Raw genomic sequence first — 12,984 nt, forward strand, 5'->3', positions numbered from 1 at the left:
CAGAGATCTCAGGTTCGAATCCAGATGCTGGCCCTTAGATTTTCTATTCCTATATGCTTCTTACAGCCCACTGGAACCACTGGTAGTGGATACAGAACACTGTCCGGAGGCCATCAGTGCGCTACAAAAATCCTCCGGGCTCCAATGACACGTCTGAAATTAAAATAACAACAATAATAAAGCAGAAATATCTGGTTTTACTTTTATTCGCAACTGATCTACTCCTTAGATATGAAATCGAGTGTATAATTTCCACCAATACACACACAACAGATTACTCAGGTAAACATGCTATCATTTTTTGTTCCCAATTAAAATTCGTGTTCATAATGGCTGCTCATAAAATGAGTGGGGTGATTGAGTCGGCTGTTCCGGAATAAATTTAGTTTTTTTTTATATTCCACCTCGCTAACATGACCACGTAAGTAAAAGAACTACTTTCTTTTTCTTTTGGTAATTATTTAATTCAACTTCTCACACATGTTTACTATGACGAAATGATACTGTTGAATAAAGTCAAACAACAAAGCTCTTGTAGAATCATTCAAAAGAATAATATTGCTTAAGTTGAAGTTTCAAACCAAAGGATTAGGGTTGATATGCGTTACGTCCAAGTTCAAATGAAACCCTTTGCGGCTCCCTAGAAAATCACGGAATATTCAAAAAGACAAAGGACCTTATAAACTGATATAATTTGCATCTAGGAATTCAGAATGAACACTTTAAAGGTTTACCAATTTGGACCAAAATATTATTATCGCTTCTTTAGTTGCAACTGGTTGAAATGGCAAATTTCAAAGATTTCTATTTTTAGTTGTTCAGCTACGGTGGGTAATAATCACATACACAAAGAGCAAGTATTCAATTTCTTAAATCTCTTTGTAACAGTAGACTTCAAAGCCTGTGTTTAACACTGCATTGCCAATGCTCGAACTTAGTCAATTATTGTGAATGTGGAGTCATATTGACTCCATAATTTATTTTTTATATTTTTTTTACATTGATTTCAATTTTAATAATAAAATTTACATTAAAGGATGAGAAAGAATAGGAATTGAGCACGAAAAAACAAATTTTGCCCACAAATCGGCTTTAACATTTCACGCCAGAAGGAATTAACTTCAACTTAGGATCGCAGTTCTATTTTGTAGAACCCGGATTGACTGCCTTCTGATCAGGGAAATTTTCATTTTTTTAATTAATTCCCTATTTTTTCAATTACTGTGCGCTGTTGACACGGATCGGAAATTACCCAATTCGCTGCAAAATTTTGCTGCAATTTGGACATGGAATCAATTCTAGAAAGAGGCTCTTTTGTGCCTTGATACTTTTTATGAACATTATGTAAATTTATTACATAAGCATTTGGGCAATAAATGTTGATCATATTAAAAAAGAAACACAATGACTACCTTCAAGTTTTACGATTAGCACACAAATTCGATTCACCTAATCATTATGTAAAGATGAGTGTAGCAAACCAGTTTATTGAGTTTCCCTTTGTACGATACCATTGTGATATTTTGCTCATAAAAGAATAAACATGAATGAATCTTGCTTTCGATTTTCATAATCTATGGAAATATAAATTTTATGACACTCAAAAATATCAAGAGGAAAATCTCAGAATTCTTCGCGAGGAAGGCAGCAGAAGGTTTTGAAGTAGAAGTAAATTACCCTGTACGGGCCGACCAAATTAGTAATCTGGTGTCAAGTTAATAACAGAAAATCTACTTATATTACCAATCAGGAGTCGAAATGACTCCGATATATTTACCTGTAATGCCAATCCGGAGTCAAAATGACTCTTATGATTCAAGTAAACTAATCTGCAAAAAGAAACTAAGAATTCCACGGTCTTCAGCTCCGAGACTATCAAAATGGTGAGAGAGTGGGGATAGCATATCTAAGAGCATTTTGGGATAGCTATGAGATGTGGAGGAAACAGAGACCATTCCTACTTTTGTGGAGTCAAATTGACTCCAGATTGGCAATGCAGTGTTAAGATGAAAATTCACTTTTGACCTTATATAAGTGGACGAATTGTTTGAATTATTTGACAGTTACCCAATATGAAAAGTTTAAAAATTATATCTTATCTCCATAACGTTTTTAGAGATTTTAAAGTAATTCAGAGAACTTTTCGTGAACGACGTAATACTGGAAAATTAATAGTCTAGCTCGCTTCCTTCCTTCACGTACATAAAACGTTGTATATTTAATATTGTGAAACATTTTGTGCAGGTTCCTAGCAGTATTATTATTTACCTCATTTGTCACCATTTCCACCTTTATTTTTCGATTTTTAACATTCAAATATGCTATTGATGGTGGTCCTTATGACGATGGTAATGATTTTACCAAATGTTATGATGTAACACCAATGAGTGACTTTAATTCGAATAAGGTACGTATTATTAAACATAAGTTAAATAAACCAAAACTTTGTTTGAAATTAATATTTAGCTCAATTAAACAAATATAATTTTTATCTTTAATTACTTGTTTTAAATCTAATCCCAAATCTAATTCTAATTTATAATTCAATTTAATACTAAATGTAGAACAATTATTCACTAATAGAGAGTTCATAGTTTTGAAAATTTAGAGATTTCTCAGTGTTCTGTCTAGTAAATATAGTTCCTAACTATATTTACACCTTAAATAACTATTTCACTATTAAATTAAATTACTATATTAATCACTATATTTCTATATTAATAATTACACTCATTTACTTCGGTATGAGTGAATCTGACTGAACTTATCACCATAATAACTGATTAATTTATATTTCATTGTAAATATAAGAAACAATCAATTAAGAAGGTGCATGGTGCAATCAATTAAGAAGTCATTAATCAGAACTGATTGAGAAAAAAGTTAAATGTACTGATTTTGTTTTATAGTTTTTTGAAAAGCCAAAACATATGTACGTGACTCACTCAAGGTACGGAGGTCGCTTCGGTATATGTCGAGAATTTTATACAAACAAATACACCAATGGCACCATAGGTTACAATTATGAATTCAATGGAAATGGGTAACTATTTCATTTCTCTTAATATGAATACAATTTTAGGAAGAACTAAAAAGATGAAATGTTCTAAGAGCACACCATAATTCAGGGCCGAGAGTAGAATTTTTCTATTTTAAATCTAAAAAAGTAGAGTCAATTCGTGATTACCGCTGTCTAAAATTTTATATTATTATTTAAGATTTTTACATCGAATGACGGCTTGAAGAGAACGTGGTTTAAATATGGGATCGGCGGTCGATGATGGAAGCCGAGATAGTCCATTAAGACGTTAATGAGTGCGATTTCTTTTCTGACATCTGGCGTCAGGCATCCGATGGCTTGAGACTAACGACGCTGTAGATATCTTGGCTAAGTAACTTAGAGTGAGAGATTTGTTTGGAAAGGAATGTGAGGTGCAGGATGTCTCTAAACCGGATATAAAGGGAATTTAGAGATCGGTGTTTGGTTATTGCTTTGTTTTCTCTGTACTGAGTTAAACGCATGTCACTTTAAAGTCACATTTCTCTACCCAAATCTATAAATTTAAAGATGAATGTATATTCCAAACAGATCTTAGAGAAAGAAAGTAAAATGATATTGTCCAGTATTGCGAATCCAACTATGTTCATTGTACAAAAGATAATTTTTTAAATAGACGTATGCTTTGAATAATTACCTTAATTAATTATTTTGCAAAGAAATACCATTGTATGAACAAAAACTGTAGTCATGACCTTTATCGAGTTCAATTCAATATTTGAAGTGAACAAAAAGGTCGTACCGCAATAGTTACAAATACTAATGCCGTTCTTCATTCAACTTTAAACGATTTACCGAACTTAACAGTCATTCTGAATTCACATGTTACCCGTGACGAACAATGCTTTGAAATACACAAGTTGGGCTTTCAAACAATTGCACTCCGAAAATGGTGAATGTTTGTCGAAATTATTCTTTGTTTATGTTTAACGGAGTATTCCTTCTACATAATTTCTTTCTTAAGAAATTATAAATACCATCTTTGGTATTTATTAGTCTATTTGTGGATGTTACTTATTTCAGATTAGTCAAGGCCTGAACTTAAATGTAACAAAAGATTATACCTTTTCCTTACTTTCTTCCAGAAATTAGATATTACGTTCTTGGCAGGAGCAACTTTAATCTTAAACATCTTACCATTGCTAATAGCAACTCAAGAGTAACCGAACTTCAAAGAGATGTACGAGTAGTTAGTACTTAATAATAATTAAAGCTTCAGAACTTCAACTCTATTAGAAAACTACTGGTCACTTTTTGATTTCTTTGTTATTTTGAACAATAAAGATTTGCAATGTCATGTGATCCTGAAAGATTATCATCAGATCAGTGATCATTTCTCCGAAGCTCAACCTTAGACGTAACTGAAAAGATAATTATTATAATAACTTCATAAAAATTGTTTTACAGAAAACCGGAAGAAGGGATAAAAGCCTACACATCGAACTGTACTGGCACCGAAGGTAGTGAACAAAAAGGACAATTCTCCTTTTTTTGCTATCAAAAACTTGGTAAGTAATTAATTCGCTATTAAGGATCTCACATTGAAAGTTGCTGATTTAAATTTGAAAATTTAACTTCATAACCATTACATTACAATACATTTTTTAGTAGCTTCAATTTTTTTTTTTTGTTTTTTACGTCGCAAATAACATTTTTTGTAGTCAGAGGACCCCCAAAACATGTATTTCTGAAAACCTTTCATGGATAAGATAAAATTGTAACTTTGATCTTCAATATCTCGACTAATATTAGAGATATCGAAACGGAGTCAAGGCCATTTTTCACATATTTTATGCAGTTTTCATAATCATTATCAAAACCAGTGGTTTTTGTCTTGATCTGGTTTTCGGCCTTAACTACTCCAAAAAGAAAGATACAACATCGGGGGTGGAAAATTTGAAAAGTAAACTAAAAACAAAACATATAGTTTACTTCATGGGTTTTTCCGGATTTCCGCTTTCCTAAAAAGTTATTAGCCATTGGTGCGTTTTAAATGGATCACCCTGTATATATAAAGTAACAAATATAAATTATATATAAAGTATATTTTTAGATTGGGACTTCGACCTAGGGGACTTCAAGTTTGAGGGATATGAAGAAGGAATGTATGCGGATTATGGAAATGATGAGGGGGTAAATGAAGAGGCAAAAGAGGTGGCAGAAGAGAAGGTAGTAGAGGAGGTAACAGAGACGGCTGAAGGCAATGCTAAAGAATATGATCTTAAATTCCCACTAAAAGTGACCGTACTTTCCACAGACTACAATACATACGCCTTAATTCATATGTGTGCCGAAATTACACACGAAGACAAAACCACTAGTTTTGTAGGTAATGAAACTATTATTGTTTGCACTAATTATAATTATAATTGTTAATTATAAGTTTACTGCGAACATTAGGTAAACAAACCAATAGGGAATCTTCATACCCAAATTGAAGGAAATCGTCATTAAAGAAATAAATGGTAACTTTGTATAAAATTAAAAGTTAATTTAGTTAAAAATAAATTAAAAAGTTTCATCCGAGGATACGTTAAAAAAGTTGATAATGAAGAAGATTCAGTAATCATTATGAGGTTATTGAGGAATAAATATTTTTGACATCTTTTAAATAAACTTTGTCTGCCATTATGGGAGAGATGCTCCTCTCGAGGTACAATAAATTGCTTCGTTTAGAACGCTCAGTATTTGATTGAGACATACTGAGGGAATCTTGTTGAGAGAGCTTGATGACACCTTTTCCTCCCAACTTAATTGCTTTAACCATTCTACCTCTAACTTTTTCTCCGCTCTAAAGAATCTCCTCATTTAAAAAAGGGATAATTTCAGCGATTGGTGATCTGGACTTCCTTGCGTAGATATCGGGTTCGTGTCCACCTGTCTGCGATTTGATTTTTCTAGAAGCGTCTTATATTCACTGACCTGAGTTCTCAGAAGTTGACTTAAAAATATCTATCTAGATATATTCATTTAAAAACTCTTTAGAAGTGGATATTCATGACTAACTTAGGCTAAAAAAACTTACTACAATGAGTAGAATAGAATTTGAATGAGTAAAACATAGAAAAGCAACCATCTCCTGAGCAGTGAATTTCTGTTAAATGTGTCGCGTATATTACTTAACAATATCACTTCACGTCCTTAACCTCAAAATCAACTTCCTCAAAATCTCAACTTCAACTGGACCCGAAACTTTGAATGCACATTAATTTTAAAAGGTCATCGATATAATTAAAGTCGATTTAGTTTTTCTTAGAAAATTTATTTAGCAAACGAAAATGATGTATATTTTGTTAAGTTTGTTTTATAAGATTAAGAAAACCAAAAAAAGTTAAAAAATACACAAGTTGCATTTTATTTTAAGTTACAAAAAAAAGGAAAAACAACAAATAATATTTACTGAAAAACGTTATTTTCTTAAAGTTAGATGTTCATTCCAAGAAAAGAAAAGTCCTAAAGAAAACAATTTTTTTTCCCCCATAATATCGCAAGTACCGAATTATCATGATGCGAGTATAACATACTTGTTCTGTTTTGGTACAAAACAACACCGTTTTGTTGCCAGAAAAACAAACAATGAAGTTCCGACGGTAGTTTTCTTTTTATTTGGAATTATATAAGAGGGGTTTTCTTTTTTATTTTTTCGTAATATCCCCGGAGTAAGACAAATTTAGCTTTCCTAGTTCATGGACCAACTTAACTGAAGAGAACCAGTTATCAGCAATAATATTAAATATTATGTAATATTTAATATTATAGAATAATATTAAAAAATAGAACGGAAAACAAAACATAAAAATAAAAAATATTAAGAAAAAAAGTTATAACGTAAATGGTATTGTCGGGTCAAATTTGACCCAATACCTACATATATTTCATTTACTTGCACTGTTCAAGAACGTCTGATTTGTCTGGTCGATTGTTGGTTAGGATGAAAGAGGAGAATTCAGAGAAGGGGAGATGTTTATAGTTAATTCCTACAAAATGCCACACAAAAGAAAAACTCGCGGGTCAAATTTGACCCGACGATACCAGTTGAGGGTTAAAATGATTGCTAAGATCACTCTTTTAGTGCTATTTGACCTAATAATTTTACCTGCTACTCCCATGGCTTTTAATAAATTTTAAAATATTATTATTATTTATTTTTCCAGATAATTTTTTAGTACTTAACGTAAAAGAAGATGCTGAACTTCCTGGAGAGGTGAAACAAAAATTTAATGAATATAAGTGGGAGGAATACACGTTTGATACTCGGGCAAAATGTAAAAATGAAGAGATAAAAACATAAGTATAAACAGAGCAAAAAGCTATTTATTTTATCTTAAATAAACCAACATTAATCACAATATTGTGATTAATTTCTTGCTGCGAAACTCTCAGTTGAAAAACTGGCTTTTTACATAATAAAGCAACTGAGTATATTATTGTAATATGATGAAAATATTGTCATCATAATGAAATTTCATAATGGCAGTACCATAGAATTAAATCTGAATTTCCACGCAGAGATCCCGGGTTCAAATCCAGCTGCTGGTCCACAGGTTTTTATTCACTAGGATCTTTACTGCCCACTGTCCAGTGATAGACGGTGTTGTCTATTTCGAGAGAATACTGTCCGACAGTGCGTCGGAAAAGGCTCAGTGTGGCAATCAATTTAAATGTTGCCACGCTTCAAGCTACAATTAGAAAAATATCAAATAAATAGTAACAATGAAAAGAAAAATTATCCCTGTTTTTAGTAGAGAGAGAGAGAAACATAAAGTTTAAAGCAGAAATTGACAGTATTTTTGGAGGTAAGCTTGTATTAATATTGTTAAGTTAGAAAAGTGATTAGCTGAGTGGTTAGCCTCCATGCGGTGGTTGCCGGGTTCAATTCGAATCCACTGCTGAGCCTTCTCTTGCAAATAGTTTCCTGCAGCGCTCGGTGTGTAAGTGTTAAAATTTCCATTTTTTTAAATAAAGGACAAATCAAATAGATAATAAGTGACCAATAATAGGGCATTTTTAGATATTTTTTTTCTTCTAGTTAACCTGTTTTGTAATAAATGTTGCGTCTAAACGCTACCGAACTTCATGAATGAGGTATCAGTCGTTACTAAATTTTAACCAGATATGGCTTTTGGAGTTCTAGAAGCTGTACATCTAATGGGAGGAAATTTAGGCCAGCATAAAGGTCTGTGATATCTAATAAATTCTAAAAAACAATATTAATGCAGTTCATTGATATCCATAGTTATATAATTTCGTTAGTTATATAATTTAGTTAGTAATATCTTCTGAAAGGATACATGAAAACATCGTTCAAAGGCGAAATTAAAGAATATATTTTAAAAAAACCAATCGCAGTAAGAGAAATTACTTGAGAAAAATTGTACACAAATTTAAATAAAGTATTTAAGCTTTCTCAAAGTCCCTAACGAGCTGAAATTACTAGCTGAAGTATGATTGAAATTGCGGATATTTGCTGATTTGTGTACCTTCAGCTGTTTAATGAAATCTGTAAGTTTTTGTTAAGGTGTTTAATCCTTAATATCATGAAAATTTTGTTCTTAGTCTATCCGCGATTTAGCTGAAACAGATTATTATTTAACCATTCTTTCAGACTAGAGACATCTGCTACTTTCAAAGCATCTCAGTATTGCTCTATAAAAGCATTACTTGTAATTAAGGCACCTGTAATTTTTGTATTTTCCTATTTGATTTATTTCAATATAAATATTGCTGAGTGTTAAATGCAGAAAATATAATTATAATAATAAAGACTGTTACCATCAACCAAATTAGGGGTCGTTGATGGAGGAAGATGCATAGATCAGAACTGGGGACGTTCTGGTTGCAACCGTTCATCCAGATCAGTCATTTAATTGATAAAAATAATCAATTTTGTTTGTGACTTTCTCCAGTAGAAAAGTGCTAAATTTGTCTGATCCAAATAACTAAGAATTAAACGCCAATAAGAATTAAATTGAGGAACAACTGGTACCATTAATTTTTCTTTTTTTGGCGCATCAACAGCTGAGGTTATTAGCGCCCGGAGCTTTTTTCAGTGCACTGCCGACCTCCGGACAGTGTTCTCTCGTTACAGACAACACTGTCCATCACCGGACAGTGAGCTGTAAGAAGCTCCTAGGAAGAGAAAATCTAAGGGTCAGCTGCTGGATTCGAACCCGGGACCACCGCGTGGGAGTCCAGTATGCTAACCACATAGCTAATCCCTTCCCTGGTACCATTAATGTTTGTTTGTTTTAATTTAATATTTAAACAGGTGTGCCAGAAATTTAATTTTCTGCGTTTTCACAATTCAGAATATTTTAGGTTTGATTTAGTATAACAATTTACTATAGATTTGAAGTGATCGACATGCATTGAATGGTCACTGAAAACGATGTGAACGCTAGGAATACAAAAGAGAAATAGGAGAATATTCTTGCATACATATCTGTTCTTCTCTTGAAGTTCCAAAGAACTTCTAACGCAAAACAAGATTACAACGCAACTACTCTAAATCAAATTATCATGATAAAATGTTTTTAGATCTATACATGGTGAACCAGCAAGTAATTTCCATGGGCCAACTGTGTGTAAGTAGATCAGAAGTGGCGTTCTGAAACGTATTGGCCAATTTCATATTTTCCGCTGTTCATGAGAGACGTTTAAAATATTTCAGAGAGATCAAAAGTAAAGGTGCAATTTTGTAACCTACTGGTCCATCTAAAGAGTTTTCATTGAATTAAACAACTTGATAAACTAACTTTGTTGAGTGCTCGTGAACACGTTTTCTTGCAAAACAAACGTAATTTCTCATAAGAAGATCGAAGGAATCCTGGAAAATGATATACTGTTAGAAAGCCTATTAGGCCAGGGAACTTTTATAAAAAGTGCCAGCACCTAGGTCCGATAAAGATCACATAAGGGCCTAATGAATTTTCATAAAAATTTTCGATTACTTATATTTTTCCAGTATCCAGGAGGAAGATTGAGGCTGTTTGAAGAATAACTTATGCTTCAAAATGGTATCAATTTTTAGAAAATTTATCTGTCTTTCTAACCGTGTTATCAGAATCGAATTCGGACTAAAACTTTCTGAGTAATAACATTTTTATTGGAAAAAAGGAATGTTTTTAGAAAAAAAAAATTAAGTGACGTCACTCGAGAACAGTGGAAAATATGAAGTTGAACAATACGTTATTAAACTCCACTTTATATATACTACATACAGAGGCCTATTTACATTACTTACTGGTTCACCCTGTATAAGTGTATACGTACGCTGGGTTGCACCGAATTTGAAAGGAATCGTTGAAGTAGTTTTTAAGAAAAATTAATTTAGAAAAATGGATTGATTTGAACTACAATCTTAATTACATGGTTTTCTGAAGGCATCTTAACAAAAAAAAATCAATCTACGATTTTTCTTTTTTAAGTTTTCCTCGACTAGGACACACGCACTATGCGTGGAACTCATTTGGAACTCATTTTATGGGTGTGAGATAATTTTGTTTTAGAATAATTTCTATGCAGCTGTTTATAATTAAGTCTTCGTTGGCTACAGCGTTGCTGCAATTTTTGCTGTCTACCACTTCGGTATTTTATTTCTGTTTAAAGGATACAGGGGAATCAGATTTATTCGGACTTTTGTGCATTTGAGCTTCGTTGTCAGATGTACCTGGCTCGAATAAAAACTGAACGACTAGTTTGTTTTTATGGGGCTACATACGAGGGTCGTTTGAAAAGTCCGTGCAAAAATAAAAACTACTTAATTTTTTGGGGTAAACCTTTTTTATTTTTCAACATAGTCTCCTTTTAGGCTTATACACTTCGTCCAACGCTGCTCTAGTTTGTTGATCCCTTCCGAATAATAGGATTTGTCCAAATCTGAAAAATAGCCATTCGTTTCTGCAATCACCTTCTCGTTTGAATAAAATCTTTTTCCCGCCAGCCATTTCTTCATATTAGGGAACAAATAGTAGTCCGAGGGAGCCAAGTCTGGAGAATAGGGGGGATGTGAAACGAGTTGGAACCCTATTTCCATTAATTTTGCGACCACAACTGCTGAGGTGTGAGCTGGTGCGTTGTCGTGATGGAAAAGGACTTTTTTGTGGGCCAATCGTGGGCGCTTTTCTTGCAGCTCGGTTTTCAAACGGTCCAATAACGATGAATAATATGCACCTGTAATAGTTTTACCTTTTTCCAGATAGTCGATGAGGATTATTCTTTGCGAATCCCAAAAGACAGTCGCCATAATCTTTCCGGCCGAAGGAACGGTCTTCGCCTTTTTTGGCGCAGATTCCCCCTTGGTAACCCATTGTTTAGATTGTTCTTTGGTCTCAGGAGTGTAGTGATGTATCCATGTTTCATCCACAGTGACGAAACGACGCTTAAAGTCCTGCGGATTCTTCTGGAACAGCTGCAAACCGTCCTTGCAACACTTCACACGATTTTGTTTTTGGTCAAACGTGAGCGATCGCGGCACCCATCTTGCGGATAGCTTTGTCATGTCCAAATGTTGATGCAAAATATTATGTACCCGTTCATTCGAGATGCCCACAGCACTAGCAATCTCACGCACCTTCACTCTTCTGTCATCCATCACCATATCATGGATTTTATCAATGATTTCTGGAGTAGTAACCTCAACAGGGCGTCCAGAACGTTCAGCGTCACTTGTGCCCATATGGCCACTCCGAAAATTTTGAAACCACTTATAAACTGTTCTAATCGAAGTTGCAGAGTCACCATAATGTTTATCAAGCTTCTCTTTAGTCTCCTGAGGCGTTTTGCCTTTCATAAAGTAGTGTTTAATCAACACACGAAATTCTTTTTCGTCCATTTTTTGAAAATCACTCGACTTCCTCGATTCAAACGAATGCCAAACACAAAGAAATAGACCGATCTGGCTGAAACTTGGTGTGTGTTCTTCCAAGAGATGCTACTAACTAAACATAACCTCGATACGCGCCAGTAGTGCTATCTCTCTGTCTTTGCACGGACTTTTCAAACGACCCTCGTAGTTTGATTTTATCTAGATTGAATTTTAGGGTCATTACCTTAAAATCATCATCATATTAAAAAAAAAAGTCTCGGAAAAATTTTGAAATCTGTCATTAAGTTTGTTATTATTAATTGTTTTCTGAATTCTTTCAAGGTATTCGAGGATGTCACGTTTCTCTGTCTCAGTCCATTCATATTCTATGTTTCTTGTGCCTTATGCTTCAAAACCAGTTTTACCGAAAACCGCGGCGCTTTGGAGCTTATATGGAGCAGGTCATCATTGCCTTTTTGATCGCTCCTCCTGCTTTCTCATTACCTTTAATATTGAAATAGGATTTTTTATCTTGTTTGTCAGGATGAGGAGTGAAGACTGAAGAAAGATGTTCGACAAAGTACTGGGCCTTCTCATCATGGGATTTAGCCCAAGAGTTATCCGGAAGTCTTAATGGAAAAGAAGTTTTTCTGTATTTGAGAATTCTCTTGGTTGTTGTCCTCAAAGAGTTGTCTTCAGTTGTGAGTGATTGTGTGAAAACAGAGAATTGGTCGTTAAACTAGTCCCTTAGTTTTGTTGTCAGTTCTCTGGTGAGTTGGTTACACAGCCTTTTGTGAGAGGGATATCTGGTGCGATGCTAAAGAGCTCTTGCGCGACGTTAGCCCGTTATCAGTTCACTCAAGTGAAAAGATAGATTGGGAGGTAATGGTGCAGTTCTGTTGGGTGAAGTCCGTTGTGTAGAATGCCGAATACTTTGCTGAATAGCGTTAGTCAAGTGTGCCACTTTATCGTCTAGTGGTTGAGGAGTTTTTAAGGATGCATTTAAGTTCAGTTTTTCCACAAGAGCTGCTCGAAATAAGTCCCAGTCAGCAGATTTATTAATGATTGTCCTGGAAGAGATTTAAAAGTACTGAGAAGGTTATTTTATTTAATATGTATA

The 12,984-nt window shown here is 33.7% G+C and overlaps 1 protein-coding gene across 2 annotated transcripts; it reads left to right on the plus strand.

Moving 5' to 3' along the window:
- The first annotated feature begins 289 nt into the window (after positions 1-289).
- On the plus strand, positions 290-7,407 carry LOC141447309 (pallidipin-like). Of its 2 annotated transcripts, none has more exons than XM_074114740.1 (6): positions 290-421; positions 2,245-2,407; positions 2,910-3,043; positions 4,466-4,566; positions 5,112-5,383; positions 7,213-7,407. In XM_074114740.1, exons 1-6 carry the CDS (start codon positions 414-416, stop codon positions 7,222-7,224), a joined length of 690 nt encoding a protein of 229 aa, XP_073970841.1. In that variant the 5' UTR covers positions 290-413; the 3' UTR covers positions 7,225-7,407. The 2 variants fall into 2 exon arrangements, with proteins under 2 accessions (XP_073970841.1, XP_073970839.1); XM_074114738.1 differs by having other exon boundaries at positions 291-421; positions 5,112-5,387.
- Positions 7,408-12,984: the final 5,577 nt, after the last annotated feature.

The sequence above is a fragment of the Rhodnius prolixus genome, unplaced genomic scaffold (genome assembly GCF_049639745.1).
Source record: "Rhodnius prolixus isolate KJV_2025 unplaced genomic scaffold, Rpr scaffold_7, whole genome shotgun sequence".
NCBI lineage: Eukaryota > Metazoa > Arthropoda > Insecta > Hemiptera > Reduviidae > Rhodnius > Rhodnius prolixus.

Bases quoted from the DNA above. Each gene is read 5' to 3' on its own strand.
- LOC141447309 (XM_074114738.1), top strand. The intron at 2,408-2,909 runs GTACGTATTATT...TTTGTTTTATAG, and splicing joins GTGACTTTAATTCGAATAAG to TTTTTTGAAAAGCCAAAACA. The intron at 4,567-5,111 runs GTAAGTAATTAA...GTATATTTTTAG, and splicing joins TTTTTGCTATCAAAAACTTG to ATTGGGACTTCGACCTAGGG.